General features: G+C 34.8%; 1 protein-coding gene across 1 annotated transcript; it reads right to left on the minus strand.

The window, feature by feature from the left end:
• Positions 1-9,951: 9,951 nt before the first annotated feature.
• On the minus strand, positions 9,952-12,389 carry LOC107287612 (olfactory receptor 12D3-like). Its single transcript, XM_015816134.1, has 2 exons — positions 11,501-12,389; positions 9,952-9,974 (listed from the first exon to the last, which is right to left on the minus strand). The coding sequence occupies exons 1-2, from the start codon at positions 12,387-12,389 to the stop codon at positions 9,952-9,954; spliced, it is 912 nt and encodes a 303-aa protein (XP_015671620.1).
• Positions 12,390-16,016: the final 3,627 nt, after the last annotated feature.

Consider the following 16,016-nt stretch of genomic DNA (forward strand, 5'->3'; position numbering starts at 1 on the left):
GTTCTTTGTATTCCCCCCCCTTAATCCCCTATGCATATCCTGATCACCCATTAAGGGTGATTGCCCTTCACCATTGATCGCCCATTAAGGGTGATTGCCCTTCTCCATCTGCATACAGTTTCATGCCCGTTGCTGGTTGGCTAACTAGCAACAGGGTCTTACCAGCCAATGGAATTGTGTGATTACAAGCCAGGGGAATTCCCTAAAAGAGGGCTCCCCTGGCCCAGAGAGCCAGTCCGGATTTACTTGATGCCTTGCCAATAAACCGAGAGCTGACTGTCACTCGACTCGTGTCTTACTGCCTGTGCGATCCAACAAATACCTGGGAAGATTCTGGAAAAGATAATCAAACAACTAATCAGCGAACACCTACAGGCAAACAAAGTCATTACTAAAAGCCAGTACAGGTTTGTGAAAAACAGATCATGCCAGACAAATCTTATTGCATTCTTTGATCAAGTGACAAAATTAGTGGACTAGAGGAATGCTGTGGATATAATTTACTTGGACTTCAATAAGGCATTTGACAAAGTAGATCACAACCTACTACTTGATAAGATTGAAAAATGCAGGTTAGACAGCATCACCACCAAATGGAACTGTAGCTGGCTGACTGGCCATACTCAGTGTGTGGTCCTCAATGGAACCACATCTACATGGAGGGAAGTGTGCAGTGGGGTGCCCCAGGGCTCTGTTATGGGCCCAGTGCTTTTCAACATCTTCATCAATGATTTGGATGAGGGGATAGATGGGGAACTCATCAAATTTGCAGATGACACCAAGCTGGCAGGAATAGCCAACACTCCAGAAGACAGGCTTAGGATACAGGAGGATCTGGACAGACTTGAACACTGGGCGCTATCTAACAAAATGAATTTCAATGGTGAAAAAAAGTAAGGTTCTATATTTAGGCAAGAAAAACCAAATGAACAGGTTTAGTATAGGTGGTACCTTGCTCAATAGTAGTAACTGTGAGAGGGATCTCGGAGTTCTAGTGGACAATCACTTAAATATGAGCCAGCAGTGTGCTGCAGCTGCCAAAAAAGTCAACACAATGCTGGGCTGCATTAACAGAGGGATAGAATCAAGATCACGTGAAGTATTAATGCCTTGGTAAGGCCACACTTGGAATACTGCATCCAATTTTGGTCACTATGATGTAAAAAAGATGTTGAGACTCTGGAAAGAGTACAGAGAAGAGCAACAAAGATGATTAGGGGACTGGAGGCTAAAACATATAAGGAACAATTGCTGGAATTGGGTATGTCTAGTTTAATGAAGAGAAGGATGAGGGGGGACATGATAGCAGTGTTCCAATATTTCAGGGGGAGTCAAGCTATTTTCCAAATTGCCTAAAGGCAGGACAAAAAGCAATGGATGGAAACTAACCAAAGAGACAAGCAACCTACAACTAAGGAGAAACTTCCTGACAGTTAGAACAATTAACCAGTGGAACAACCTGCCTCCAGAAGCGGTGTATGCTCCAACACTGGAAGTTTTTAAGAAGAAACTGGATAGCCATTTGTCCTGAGCAGGGGGTTGGACTTGATGACCTCCAAGGTCCCTTCCAACTTTTTTTTTTATAATAATAATAATAATAATAATAATAATAATAATTATTATTATTATTATTATTATTAGTAGTAGTAGTAGTAGTAGTAGTAGTAGTAGTAAAGAGGTTTGTCATCTCTGACAGAAAAGGAAGGTTTCCTGAATTTACTGCCATGAATTTAAAACACCTACCTGTGCAACTAAAATAATTCCAAAATATTTTATTATCTTTTCTCAATTGCACAATCCTTGAATTTTCCTTTTCATTTGAAATATGCCTCAAAGTGCTTTTGATGGAATCACTAAGTGTCTCTTAACTATTTTCAGTTTGCACAGTAGGAACAGGCTCAGTTTTCTTGTTTATAGTTCCTAGAAATTATGTAACGTTCTTGAAAACTACTATTGCTGCATTCAAACAATTTTTCTTATCATATTAGTAAAGAAAGTGCAAGGAGAAACAATCTGAAGTTGACATTGAATTAATTTTGTTTATCCTATCCTTGCTTTATAAAGAGTCATGGAAGCACAGTGGATAGAATGCAGTACTGCAGGTTACTTCTGCTGACTGCTGGCTGCCAGCAGTTCAGCAGTTCGAATCTCACCAGCTCACGGTTGACCCAGCCTTCCTTCCTTCCAATGTTGGTAAAATGAGGACCCAGATTGTTTGGGGCAATATGCTGATTCTGTAAACCGCTTAGAGAGGGCTGTGAAACACTGTGAAGCACTTTCTAAGTCTAAGTGCTATTGCTATTTATTAAAAAGGTAAAGGTAAAGGTTTCCCTGTCCAGTTGTGGCCAATTCTAGGATGTAGTGCTCATTTTCATTTCATAGCCGAGAGAGCCAGTATCATCAGAAGACATTTCTTTTGTCATGTGGTCAACATGTCTATATGCCAAAGGCACACATAACACTGTTACCTTCCCACTGAAGTGCTATCCATTTATCAACTCACATTTCCATGCTTTCGAACTGCTAGGTGGGCATGAGTAAGTCAAGGAACAGGAACTCACCCCATTATGCGGCACTCAGATCTCAAACCTGGACTGTTTGCTTTCCAGCTGACAAGCTCAATATTTTTAATTGCTGAGCCATGCCCCACCCTGCTTTATTGAAGCAGTAAAAATTTTAATAGCTCCCTTGCTTTCTGTAATGTTTTAGAACTTACACTTGGCCATTTTGTTGCACTTAATATGCACTAGCAATAGTTGTTACTGTGGAGAATTTCACAAACATTCAACAGTAGTGTAAAGGTAAAGCTTATTTGTGCCTATGCTTTGGATAGGTATCATATATCTGATTTTATCATTTTGTACTTTGAGTTCTTCCCAGAAATAATAAGTTTACCAAATATAAAACCAGATGAATTTTACAGACCTGAGCTCATATAACACACCCATCTGGCAATGAGTGTATGTGCACATGCACGGGCAGACACTTGCCCCTTCAAATCAGTCTTGATTTCTGCATTTGCTTAGGCAGGACCCTGAAGTTTTCATGGCAAGTTTTTAAAAGTGGTTTGCCATTGCTTTCTTCCTAGCTATCTTTGTATTTAAGGTGGAACTAGAATTCACCATCTCTCAGTTTCTAACCTGATGCATTATAAATTAATGTAACTTGGGGAGATATAGTTGGTTTCTTGTTGTTCTCAAAGATTTTCTTTCTTCTTGGTGATGTTTTATTACCAAATTAATTAACATCGTCAGTGTTATAACATGGGAAAATAAGGCTCATTAATATATGTCATATAATATTCTCTTCCATGCCTCTTGTATGGATGAGTGTAGGTTGCATCCATAATGTAGTCTTTTGGGGTTAAAGTTCACATGATTTACAATCTCAGACAAGTTAAAGAATTTGACTCAACATGTCAAAAGCATCCAGAAAGTTTTAAGGCTTAATTATATGGTTTGACCATATCATACTGATAAAAGGAACTAAATAAGAATCTAATACAGATGATGAGATAGGTAATTGTGGGGTTTGCATAGAACAATAGGGTAGTTATAGCTGATAATATGCAACGATCTCCCCTTTTTTGCCCCACAACAATTCCATGAACACAAAATAAAGAGCAATTGAATTCATTTAAAGTTCAAAATGCCAAGACTTCTATAGATATTTTGGAATGGAGGGTATCCTTCAGCGCAAATAAAATATTAGAATGTGTTTTACGTGAGAGGGAATTAATTAGGATATTTCTAGCTGAAATCTTTGTTCAATAATAAAAACGTATAAATACATTTACTACATTTAGCTTAGGGTAAGGTTGGAAATTGCTTCCAAAAAATAAATTGTGATTGAATTTATTTTAGAAAACATCCCAGATTTCTGAATAAAATGCTGTTATCTGGTAACTAAAGAAACAGCTTGTAACATTTCTATTCTAAAATGAAGAGATAATCTGGACAATATTAACCATTTTTTCTTTCTAAAGCAAAATGCTTACTAGTCAAAGTTGTCCCTTTTAACTTCCCGAAAAGGGGCTCTGTTCAGTTAAAAAATCTCCATAAGATTTTTGCTTCCACATTTTTTTAAAAAAATATATCCTAATTTGGGCCAGTCTACAAATAAACCATAGACATATATTATATAGATTAATATGTGTCAATTTGTAGGTATGTTTACATAATAAGCATTCTATTTTTTTCTTGTAATGAACTTCAGTGGATTTATCAGTTGTTGAGCTATCTCATAAAGGGATACCTGCACATTTCCATGGTGAAAAGAAAGAATGTATCAAATAAGACATCCTCAAATAAAATGTCCAGGAGTCCCCAAACACCAAGCCATGGCCCACTACTGGACCCTGAGCCTTTTGGAACTGGGCCGCGGAAGTGGCAGGCTGTTCACTTGTGTAAACAGCAGACGAGCACGTGCACATGTGCTCCATTTACATGTGTGGTAGGTGTGCATGCCATCCCTTCTCCCCCTGCCCCGCCAGTCCCCAAAACCGAAAATATTGGGGAATTCTGATCTAGAATATCTATTTTTGCTAAATATTTGGACAGTTCATACCTTAAAAATATCTCTTCTCTAGTCAAGACCAAAATCTGAAGACAAATAAAGGTTGAAAAACAGAAGATCAATGTTGTGAATTTAGATAGTTTACAAGAAACAAACCATCATAGTATAATACGTTGCCAGTGATTTGTTTCTTTACAGCAGATCTATAATATATTCTTGGTTGCCACTGGGGAAAAGAAGGAACAATTAATGAAGTATGTGCTCCTTTGGGGATATATCTACTGAATTTGAGAATGTAAACACTTCCACCAACAAATATTATTATAGCATATTTTAATGGACAAGCTTTTCTCCCCTAAGGCATGGCAATATTACCACAATATTTTGATTACTGACAGTAAACAGGCAGTCTGTTACAAATTGTTATTTATTTGCTACAAAGAAAAAGATCCAATTTTATGCAAACACACACACACACACAACATATATATTGTGTATGCAATATATGTTGTATATATGAAAACAACCAGATCAATCAGATCAAACAGATTTCATTAACCAAATGCAGTTTAAAAATGTATTCCTTTTTATACATAATTCAAATCCAATAACTTCTGAACATGAAATCTGGTCCGCTAAAAACAGGGTTAGTGCAATAAGGGCAAAGAAGTAAATAACTTTACCAGTCTTGTCTTCAAAAGGTAATCCCTAATACAGACTCTTCAGTTGGGCTTGCTTCTTATATTCCTCCAGTGGTGAACTAGGCATCTCTTGTATTGTTTCATTTGTTGAAGCTGCTCACTAAACCACAATACTATATAAGATCCATGCACATAGTTTGCATAAATCCAATTCAGGCCATGACTTCTATCGTTTGCTCATTCCAAATTCTGATTAAGGCCTCTGCTGAACCATTTGCCATAACTTTGGGAAAACCCCAAGCTCCCTCTGAAAATGAATGTGTCTATCAGATATGTGATATGGGCTTATCAAATGGGGTCCAAAGTGGGAGAACAGTTGTGAAGAACTATAGGACCAAGAAAGGGTGTTCCATTCATGGTAAGGGATTGATGTGAAAAAAGGATTAGGAAATCTTAACCTTTTTCTTGTCAATTATTTGTTTTTGTTTTATTACTATTTTTGTCCACTGAAAAAAAACCAGTCCTCAAACCCATTAATTAAATATTCATGTCCTGCAGTCCAAATGATCACCAGAGTAATGCAATGTTTCTTAACAGGAGTAATTTGGGGAAAAAGGAAAGGCAACATTTTATTAATCAGCTTTATAAATTTCACTGACTAACTGCTATTAAATATAGCCTCCACTAAAAGATAACAGGATTGTCTCTAGTTACTATTGAAATGGAGAAACCCTATTTACAACTCAACTGTAAATTTATATTGGAAAAAATCTATGAAGCCACTGAGCAAGTATGCGTCAAAATAAAAGAGATTACTACAGAAATAAAAAAACAGAAACTCTGCTTTGAATTTACAAACCGACCTCCAGACTTCATTTGACTATTCTGCAGACCAAAAAACAACAGAAGAGGAATCAATCAATACCAAAAAAGATTCTACGCCATTCTATATACAACCTATTGAGACTCCTGATGATCAAAAAGTGACTTTAACTAAACCATATACAATTTCAAAAGTAACAGGAATGGACGTGCAAATATAATTTATTGAGAACTATGACAATTTTGATAACCAGCTACTAACCACAAAATTGGACATAATTGAGCGTCTTACTCAGCAGAATCAAATATTGAGAGTTGAATTTTTAAAGCAACAAGGGATCAATTACAAAGGAGTTAGGTTCCTAGAACAGAGGATGGGACGTTCTTTTTTGACTCAAATGATACCACAAGGAATAAAGAGAGATTTTTTTGTTTTGTTTTGTTTTTAATAAAATTTTTATTGATTTTTATAATTAAACAACAAAGATTATGATGCATTTACGTACATAACCAAAAAAGAAAAAATAATCCAAATCAATACATTTTCAGAGACGCTCGGCGGTCCCCGCCATGCCTCCACCATCATCCACTTTCCTTTCCTTCCTCCCTCTAACCCCACACCTTTCCACCTTCCTCCTTGCCACCTATCTACATCCCCTCTCCTTTCTTACCACCTCCTCGAGTGCAATTTGGGATACCAGCCGAGCATCTCCTCTTATCAATACAATAAGTATTTATCTATAAAATGTAAATACATCAATTTTTATAATTCCCCTAATCCCCTACCCCCCCTGAACTTCCCGGAACCCAATACAGAACTAACACTCATCCCATTCCATATCTAAATTACAATTTAACTAAACAAAGATAATACAATCAATATATACATACTTTAACTCTAATAATACAATAAGTAACAACAATACAACTAATCAAAAACTATATGATATTTGTATAATTTATCCACCTTCAACATTTATAAAAGCCTAAATATCTATCAAACATTTTATATAAATTTTTTCTTACATTTTACTCTTAAATTTTTCCTACACTTTCTTCACTCTCAAATCAATACTTTCAGCAAAGATCTTAAGTCAATACTATTCATAGCTGGAAAAATAATTTACTTTATCAAATATTTTAAAACTTTCAAAATACCATAAGTTCTTTACAGACATATAATCAAATATGAAACTAATTTCTTCCTTTTCCATAATAAAATCTCACTTCCAGCATCATCAATTTAACCATCCTTTGGCTTATGAAGCTTTTTCAGCATTCCCTGCAAGTCTATCATTGCAGATCTCTTTGGCCTCGCCCCTTCCACTGATTCTGAAGTCGGTGAATATATTACAGTTTCCTTTTGTTGTTGTTCTCTTTCTTTATGCCTATAAGCAGCACGAGTCATCCTTTGCTCCTTTGCATTCACTCCCACCTTTTGTTGAGTCTGAGGATCTCCTGTAGATAATGACATAGCCCCAGGCAATTCCACAACAAGTTGCTCCATCAAATCTTCCTGTGCTTTAGATGTTGATGATGATGACAAATCAACTTTCAGGACCGATGAGTAAAACTGTCTAGCTTTCTGTAGAGAGTTTAATCTGTATCTGGTCCCTTCAAAATTTACCACAATGCCCACAGGAATCTCCCATCTAAAAGGCATCTGCCGCTTCTTTAACTCCTGAGCCAAAAAAGTAAAATCTTTTCTTCTTCTTAAAATCTTAGAAGGTATTTCTTTTAAAAGTATAATGTCTTGTGCAGCAATTTGAAATCTCTGCTGATAAAAGAGCTGTATAATTTCATTACGACGTACTCTTGTGGTGAAGTAAACAACCACATTTCTAGGTATGTTTCTCTGACGTGCAACCCAGAAATTGACTCTATAAATTTTTTCTATTTCTCCAAAGATCACCTCAGGGTTGCAATTCAATACCAGGGCCAAAGCTGTAACAATTTCCTCCTTGAGTTTCTCTTGTAGATCCTCTTTAAGCCCCCTGATTCTTAGGCAAATTCCATTTCTTTAAATTGTGTCATCACCATGTCATTTGTAAATTCTCCACACCTTCTTCTACTTTCTCAAGTCTGTCTTCTGTTCCTTCCATTTTCTCCACTAGATCATCCACCCTTCCCTCTACACGATCAATATGAATTGCTAGTCCTTCAAAAATATGTGATATATTTTCACAAAGTTCCTGATTTTTCTTATCCAAAAGTTCTTCTATTTGTTTCACAGTTTGTAATGAGGACTTAGCTAAAGCCTCTTGCAGATCTTTAAGTGTAATGGAGGGAGGTGGTGATGGTGGGGGAGATCTAGGTTTTTGTTGTTGAATTTGCACAACAGGAGAGGAAATAGCTGCTTTAGGCAATGCAGAAACTCCAGTACATTTTGTAGCCATTCTGCCAAATTATTTTTAAAACTCACAAGAGCAAAAATTAACTTTAAAAAGCTTGACTTAAGAAAAGTTCTTTAAAATCCTTTAAAATGCATCATTCCACCACCGGAAAGAAAGTGAAAGTTTTCCTTTTGTTACAAAGAAACAACGCTTCCGTGGCCATTTTCTTCTCACTTTCACTTATAACAAATAGCAAAAGTCCCAATAAGATCTTTGAGTTAAAGTCACCATTTAACTAAAGCAGAAAAAGAAAATCCCCTGTCAGGTTCCGTCTGTTCAAAAGTTACTCACAAGCAGATACAAAGTAGCAGCAGTGGCAGCGACGTCTAGCCTCGCTCCGAAGAGCGAAGACACTCCGAGCTGCGGAGAAGAGGTCCAGACTCCGGGGGAGTTCGTACCTACATCCCCCCAGGATCATTCTTGGGGGGACTAGAGAACTCTACCACTATCTGAACCAAACTCACTCTCTCCCCTTTGCCCAGGGAGGGAGTTCCAAGCCGCAAAACAGCTGATCCGCGCTGTTTTGACAGCTCTGATGCAGTCCTGGGCAAGAGGCTGAGAAGAAAGCCTCCATCGGCGAAGTCTCACCACTGGAAGTTTCCGAGAGATTTATTTGTTGATATAGAGGCTCTGTTATGGAAACCTGTTTGGCACAAAAAGAAAGCTAGAATAAGACTTAAGAGTGTGACCTAAAATTGTATGTAATGGGTTAAAAAGGCTTTTTAGACACGGATTGACTTAAGGTTTAAGATTTAGAATTATAAGTGGGAGGAAAATTTTTGGTTAGTAAAATATATATCTGAGACATAGACTGTATTTTTTGAATTAATGTGTCTACTTTATGTATGATAATTATTTTGTACTGGATGGAGAATAAGAAAACAGATTGAGTTAATAGAAGATATGGTATTAGTAAATGAGGAGATATTAGAACAAGAATAGAATATGTTTAGGAAATATAAGAATGTAATTGTGGGAATAATATACTTTTTTTTTCTCTTTCTTTTTAGATATTATAATTATTATGTTATGAATAGAGGGAAATTACGGATACCAGAAGTTTAAATAATAAGTTTAAAAGGCTAATTAAATATGGTAATTGGAATTTTGTAAAGCTTAAATACATGATTGGGATTTTTATAATTAATGGCTTTTCATAAATTTTATTGATTGATGGATTTGTACTTGAAATGTATTAATCTGAATATGTTACATGATTGGTGGGAACTAGAGAGAAATTTTTTAATGAATTAATTTGAATTATACATAAATGTGTTCATTTTTGGATAATTGACTACCCCATTACCACGCTGTTTCCTAAGCACTTTCTTGTAAAAACTGAAACACTTAATAAAACTTGTATTAAAAAAATAATTAAAAAATTAAAAAAAAATCTGAAAATAAAATGTCCAAATCAAATATCTATTTCTCTTATATATTTAGATAGTTCATTACCAAAGGAAAATCTCTTGCCCAATTTGAAGTTATGTTACTTTGAGAAGCAACTTGGTAAAATACTCCAGTATAATAACAAGTATTATAGAGTTCATAAGCTGCATATTAAAAATCATCCACTTATTTCATTTTCTATATAAAGTAGATCCAATATCTTCTAACATTAACTGTAATGGGCAAAATAAAAAAAAACTAAGTACTTTCACAGTTGGTTTTATTTCACTGACTGTAGGATAACAAAAACACAAACTGTGATTGGGCTCAACCCATTCATTTCACGTAAATGATGAATCTAGCTCTGAATATAAGACTTAGACTAGAGTAAAATTTAGTATGAAAATGAACCTCTCTTAGTCTTCATCTGAGCATACATTGAGGTGTTTCTGATATAGGATAGCATTGAATCTTGAATACATCTATTTTGTGGATAGGCTGTAGATCTCATTGATTTGAATATACACATTATAAATGCACCTAAAACTGATGAACTAAATGTTCCTTTCCAACCTTTCTTAATATTTGCAGATAGGAAAGCTTATTTAAATATTTCATTGCAAAGGTTGGAATTTATTATTTCTGATTTAAATATAGCATGGTTAAAGTAAGAAGGATTTTACTTTAAAATATGAATGAAACATTATGCTTTGAAATGAGAGAATACGAAGTAATAATCATATGGAGTAGGATTTTTTTTTGCAGTATTTTGATTTTTAAGGGCTTGTCAAAGTCAATGGATTTCAGTAAAGACAAACAACAGTCAATATCTGTAACAGAAAAAAGCATATTTAAATATTTGCCATTAAAATGGCATAACATGTTAAATAGATTATGTTCTTTATCCTTAACTTCTGAAAGCAACTTGAGTATGTCCACCTCAAATCAATACATTAGATAATGTTTTTCATTAATATCATCGAATTATCCCTATGTACCTAAATGGGTACTGAAATTTTATTTCTGCACATGCAGGAAAGAGACATATTTTGATGTACATAAGAATTTTTATACATATAAAAGTATAAATTTAGAAAAGGTACTTAAAATACTTACCTGTATTTTAGATAATTCTTGAATGATTGCATTAAAAAGAGCTTCAAAATATGAAGGAATATTTTAAAATGGGAGAACAGAAAGATGTATTTCCTCCTCAACACATAAGTTTTCAGATTAGTTTTCATTATCATTGAATATCAAAAAAGGGAAAAAAACCACAATCACTTCATAGTATTTCAGGGATCCCAACCTAACATAACTTTCCTGAAATGGTAAGAAACATCTGCATAATAAGAGTATTTTTTGAGAGAAGATGTTGACCTTTAATTGGTCTGAGAAATCAGAATGAATGATGAAGTCCAACTTCATTCAGGAAATGTCAATTAAAATGATTTTTAGTGAAACCTGAACTACTCATTTTCTTGCTTTTTCACACCAAATTACTTAAAAACAAATTTTGTAGGCACAATATTAAATTAATTAAAATTAATATTATATTTCTTAATTAATAATATTATAATATAGTGAATGAAATTCTTACAAGCTTTTGAAAATGCTAGCTTTGTGAGGAATATATGGTATACTTATATAATTATCTCTTTAGATATGAATACATTTCCAACATTTCCTTTTACCAAAATGTGTAAGACTTTATGCCAAAAAACTTTTTTATTGTCACTTTAACTTCCTGATTTCTCAAGGTATATATTAGTGGGTTCAAAACTGGAGTAATTGTGCTATAAAAGAGGGTTATTATCATATCTCGTTGAGAGGAATTACCCACAGTGGGAAGCATGTAGTTAGATAACACAGGAATGTAGAGTAAAGCCACTACAGTTAGGTGGGATCCACAGGTAAAGAAGGCTTTTTGCCAGCCACTTTGGGACTGCACTTTACAGAGAAGGAATGTGATAATGTAGAGATAGGAGAGGAGTATAAAGATGAAGGGGCCCATAACAACAGAGCTGGTTACAATACTAAGGAGCATGAGGTTGAGGTATGTGCTTCCACAAGCCAGTTTCAACAATGGCTTGATGTCACAGACAAAGTGTTCAATTAGATTTGGCCCACAGAAGGATAGATGAGCTGTTGCCACTGCATGCATCAAGGCATGGAAAAAACCAGTCAATAAAGTGGCAGTTGCCATTAAAACACAACACTCTTTTCTCATGGTAATGGTATAATGCAGAGGGTTGCATATTGCGACATAGCGATCATAGGCCATGATTCCAAGGAGAATGCCTTCACTACTGCCCAAGAAATATAAAAAGAATAGCTGAACCATGCAGCCATTGAAGGAGATTGTTTGTGGTTCTGTTAGAAACCCAGACAACATCTTTGGAATAGTTATTGTGGAGTGAAATATATCAAGACAGGAAAGATTTCCAAGAAAAAAATACATGGGGCTGTGAAGGCGAGGTTCAGCTAAAACTACAATCACAATAGCTCCATTCCCCACTAACGTGGCCATATAGAGTAGGAGAAAAATTGCAAAGAATATATACTGAAGCTCCAAATCCTTGTTCAGGCCCAACAAGATGAATTCTTCCACTTCTGTTTGGTTCTTCATCACTAAAAAAAAAAAGATGGATATGTGAAGAGAAATAACTGTTCAAGATCTGAAAATGATTTTGCAAATAAGAAAAGCAGATGAGGCTAAAACTGATAAGAAAACAATTGTAGAAATTGTCTAATAAGATAGACATAATAAATAAAAAATAGGTTAAATAACTATTCACTTTAGGCAAAACATTGTTTTCACTGTGGTAAAATTAAGGAACAGGTCATTAGAATTTGGATAAATGAGGGCATTTTTTTAATGCAAATATATTTTGAGATCTCCAATGGCTAAATTCACAAAAACATTCTTAGTAATTACATCAACCTTTCTAATATTTCATATACTTTCTTGTTACCTCGTAGAGAAAAAAGTTTCCTGAATTTATTGCCTTGCATTTAAAATGGCTACATGTGTAAGTAACTTAATTCCAGTATATTTTATTATCTTTTCCCAACTCCACAATCCTTGGAATTTTTTTTTCATTTCATTTGATTTGATTTCATTTGAAATTTGCCTCAGAGTGCTCATGATGGAATCAATGAGTATATTTTAGATATCTTCAGTTTGCACAATAGGGATAGGTTCAGTTTTCTTGTTTATCTTCTTCTTGTGCCATATCTGTTATTGGACATTGGCGATCATGTTGGCGATCCTGTTTTTATCAGCAGCCGCATGAAAAAGTGCTGCTGAGTTTTGTCCAAACCAGTCCCTTAGATTTTGAAGCCATGATGTTCTTCTTCTGCCTGGACCTCGTTTGCCTTCAATCTTTCCCTGGAGGATTAAATGGAGTATGCCTTTCTTGTTTATAGCTGCTAGAAATTATGTGGCATTCTTGGAATCTACTAGTACTGCGTTCAAACAAATTGACCTGCCATACTAGTAAAGAAACAGCAAGGAGAAACAAACAAGAATCTGAAGTTGACATTGAACTAATTTTGTTTAGACTTCCATTGCTTTATTAAAGCTGTGAAATGTTACAAAGTGTTTTACATGGGGAGGAATTAATTAGGTTATTTTCAGCTTTAGTCTTTGATCACTAATACAAAACACAGAAATACTTATACTAGATTTAATCTAGGGTAAAGTTAGAAACTGCATCCAAAAATAAATTGTAACTGAACGTCTTTCAGAAAATACCCCAGATTTCTCAGTAAAGTCCTGTCATCTGGTAACTATAGAAATAGTTAATTTAAAGTGAAAACACAACCTGGACAGTATTAAGCATTTTTTTCTTTTTAAAGCAAAATTCTTAGTAGTCAAAATTGTACTCTTTACTTTTTGAAAAGGGGCTCTATCAATATAAAAAGTTTCAGGAAGATTTTCGTTTCCATGGGTGTTTTTTTAAAAATCCTAGTTTAGACCAATCATCAAATAAACCATAGACATACATAGTTTAGATTGATATGTGTTGGGTTTGAGGACTCTGTTATCATAATGAGCATTCCCTTTCTTCCTTTTATGTACTTCAGTGGAATTATCAATTGCTGAACTATCTCATAAAGGGATACCTGCACATTTTCATGGTGAAAAGAAAGAATGTATCAAATAAGACATTCTCAAACAAAATGCCAAAGTAATATCAATTTCTATTAGATTTTCAGATAGTTCATACCTTAAAAGTATCTCTTCTCCAATTAAGATGAAAAATTAAAGATAAATAGAGTTTGAGAAGCAAAAGATCAACATTATGCAGTTAGATGACTTGCAAGAAAGAAACTTTTAAAATATAATACATCAGTAAGATTTGTTTCTTTACCATGTCTATAAATTTTTCTTGGTGCCACTGGGAGTAAAAGGAACAAATCATGATGCATAATCCTCTTTGGGGATATACCCACTAGATTTAAGAATGTAAACACTATCTTTCATTAATTTCCATATTTTAATTGATATTTTTCTCTGTAGGGAATAGAAACATTCCATGTGTGTGTGTGTGTGAGTGAGTGTGTGTGTACACATGTATGTACACACATCTATTCTCTTATGTTTAGCCTTAGAAGAAAAAGTTCATTTTCCAAGACAGACTAGACTTTGTTTTTGTTTATTTGTTTCAGGATCTCAATGTGCATATACATTGTAGTCACATTATAAAAATGAATTGGGCAGCTCTACAACTGGAATTCTTATTTAGATTGTGTGCCATTGATATAATAATGAAAAGTTGTTGGATTTGAATTGGATATAAAAAGGAATACATTTTTAAATGTACAATTATGTCTTGATTAATGAAGTCTGGCTACTGTTCATACATACATACATACATACATACATACATGAATTTAAGAATGTAAACACTATCTTTATGTATATAGAGATTCTCAATCATCCAGGTCATGGTTGTCCCAAAGGTGCTTTATTCACGAGGCAACTGGAATGACTTGTTTTTCTTTGAAGACATTTCGATTCTTACCCAAAAAGCATCATCCAAGAAGCGATGAGTTATTGTGGCCATTCCCCACCATCCAGTCAGAGTTGAAGAAGCTTTTTGGATGAGAAGTGAAGTATCTTCCAAGAAAAACAAGGAAGTCCAGTTGCTCATGAAAAAAGCACCTTTGGGATAAACACTATCTTTCAGAAACATCCATATTTTTAATGGACATTTTTTTGTTTCTCCAGGGAATAAAAACCCTTCTATATATTATCCAAGATGGATGTAATATGGATATACATAGGGCAGCCCTATGTGTGATATCAATGATATTTAGAAAGAGGCTAGTTCAAATAGCTCAAAAACTTATTTCAGTATGGACAAAATATAATCATTTAAATGCTTACATTTTCATTATGTTACTGCTGCAGATTACAAACTGTACAAGAGTTTTATCCAGTTTGTAATGTAAAAAGAAAGGCTGAATATGGTGAGTGAGAAGAGGAATCTTGTCGGATACCAAATGTGGAGTAGTATTAATAGTATTGAACTAAGCCTGCAGAGACTTTGTATAAAAACCTGGGGCCCAGGACATGATTGGATGATGCCCAGCTACAATGTGTTTTTTAAAAAAAATATTATTATTATTACCATTACTATTATTATTATTAATTATCACACAGTCAGCCAGATGTTTAAGTCCTTCTGAAGGACCTGGGACAGGCAGATGTGGATGTTTGATGGTATTACAGATATTGCAGGATGGAAGCATTTCCTAGTAAGGCCGCCTTTTTGCAATTGACTAATGGTGAATTTGTCAATGCCAATGGTGTTCAAGTGGTGCTCCAGTTGTTTTGGGATTGCACCCAAAGTGCCTATTACTATTGGTACTACCCTTGCTTGCTTTTGCCACAGTCTTTCTATTTCTATTTGTAGGTTTTTGTATTTTGTTATCTTCTCCAGTTCTTTCTCATCTATTCTGCTGTCTCCAGGCACTGCCACATCCACTATCCAGACTTTTTTTGTCTTTCTTATTGACAATTGTTAAGTCCAGGGTGTTATGTTGCAGGTGCTTGTCTGTTTGAATTCTGAAGTCCCAGAGCAGTTTAATTTTATCATTTTCTATGACTTTCTTTATTTTATGATCCCATCAGTTCTTGCTTACAGGCAAATGATATTTCTTGCAGATCTTCCAATGCACCATTGTTGCTACTTTGTCATACCGCTGCTTGTAGTTAGTCTGTGCGATCTTCTTGCAGCAGCTTACC

The sequence above is a fragment of the Protobothrops mucrosquamatus genome, unplaced genomic scaffold (assembly GCF_001527695.2).
Source record: "Protobothrops mucrosquamatus isolate PMUCROS unplaced genomic scaffold, P.Mucros_1.0 scaffold400, whole genome shotgun sequence".
Classification (NCBI taxonomy): Eukaryota; Metazoa; Chordata; class Lepidosauria; order Squamata; family Viperidae; genus Protobothrops; species Protobothrops mucrosquamatus.

What these genes read in the sequence shown, in the direction of transcription:
- LOC107287612 (XM_015816134.1), bottom strand. Translation starts at nt 12,389, where the DNA reads ATGAAGAACCAAACAGAAGTGGAAGAATTCATCTTGTTGGGCCTGAAC. An exon ending in CTTGAGAAATCAGGAAGTTA is followed by an intron (nt 9,975 to 11,500) that starts AAGTGACAATAA and finishes TAGAAGATATTG; the next exon opens with GATCTACTTTATATAGAAAA.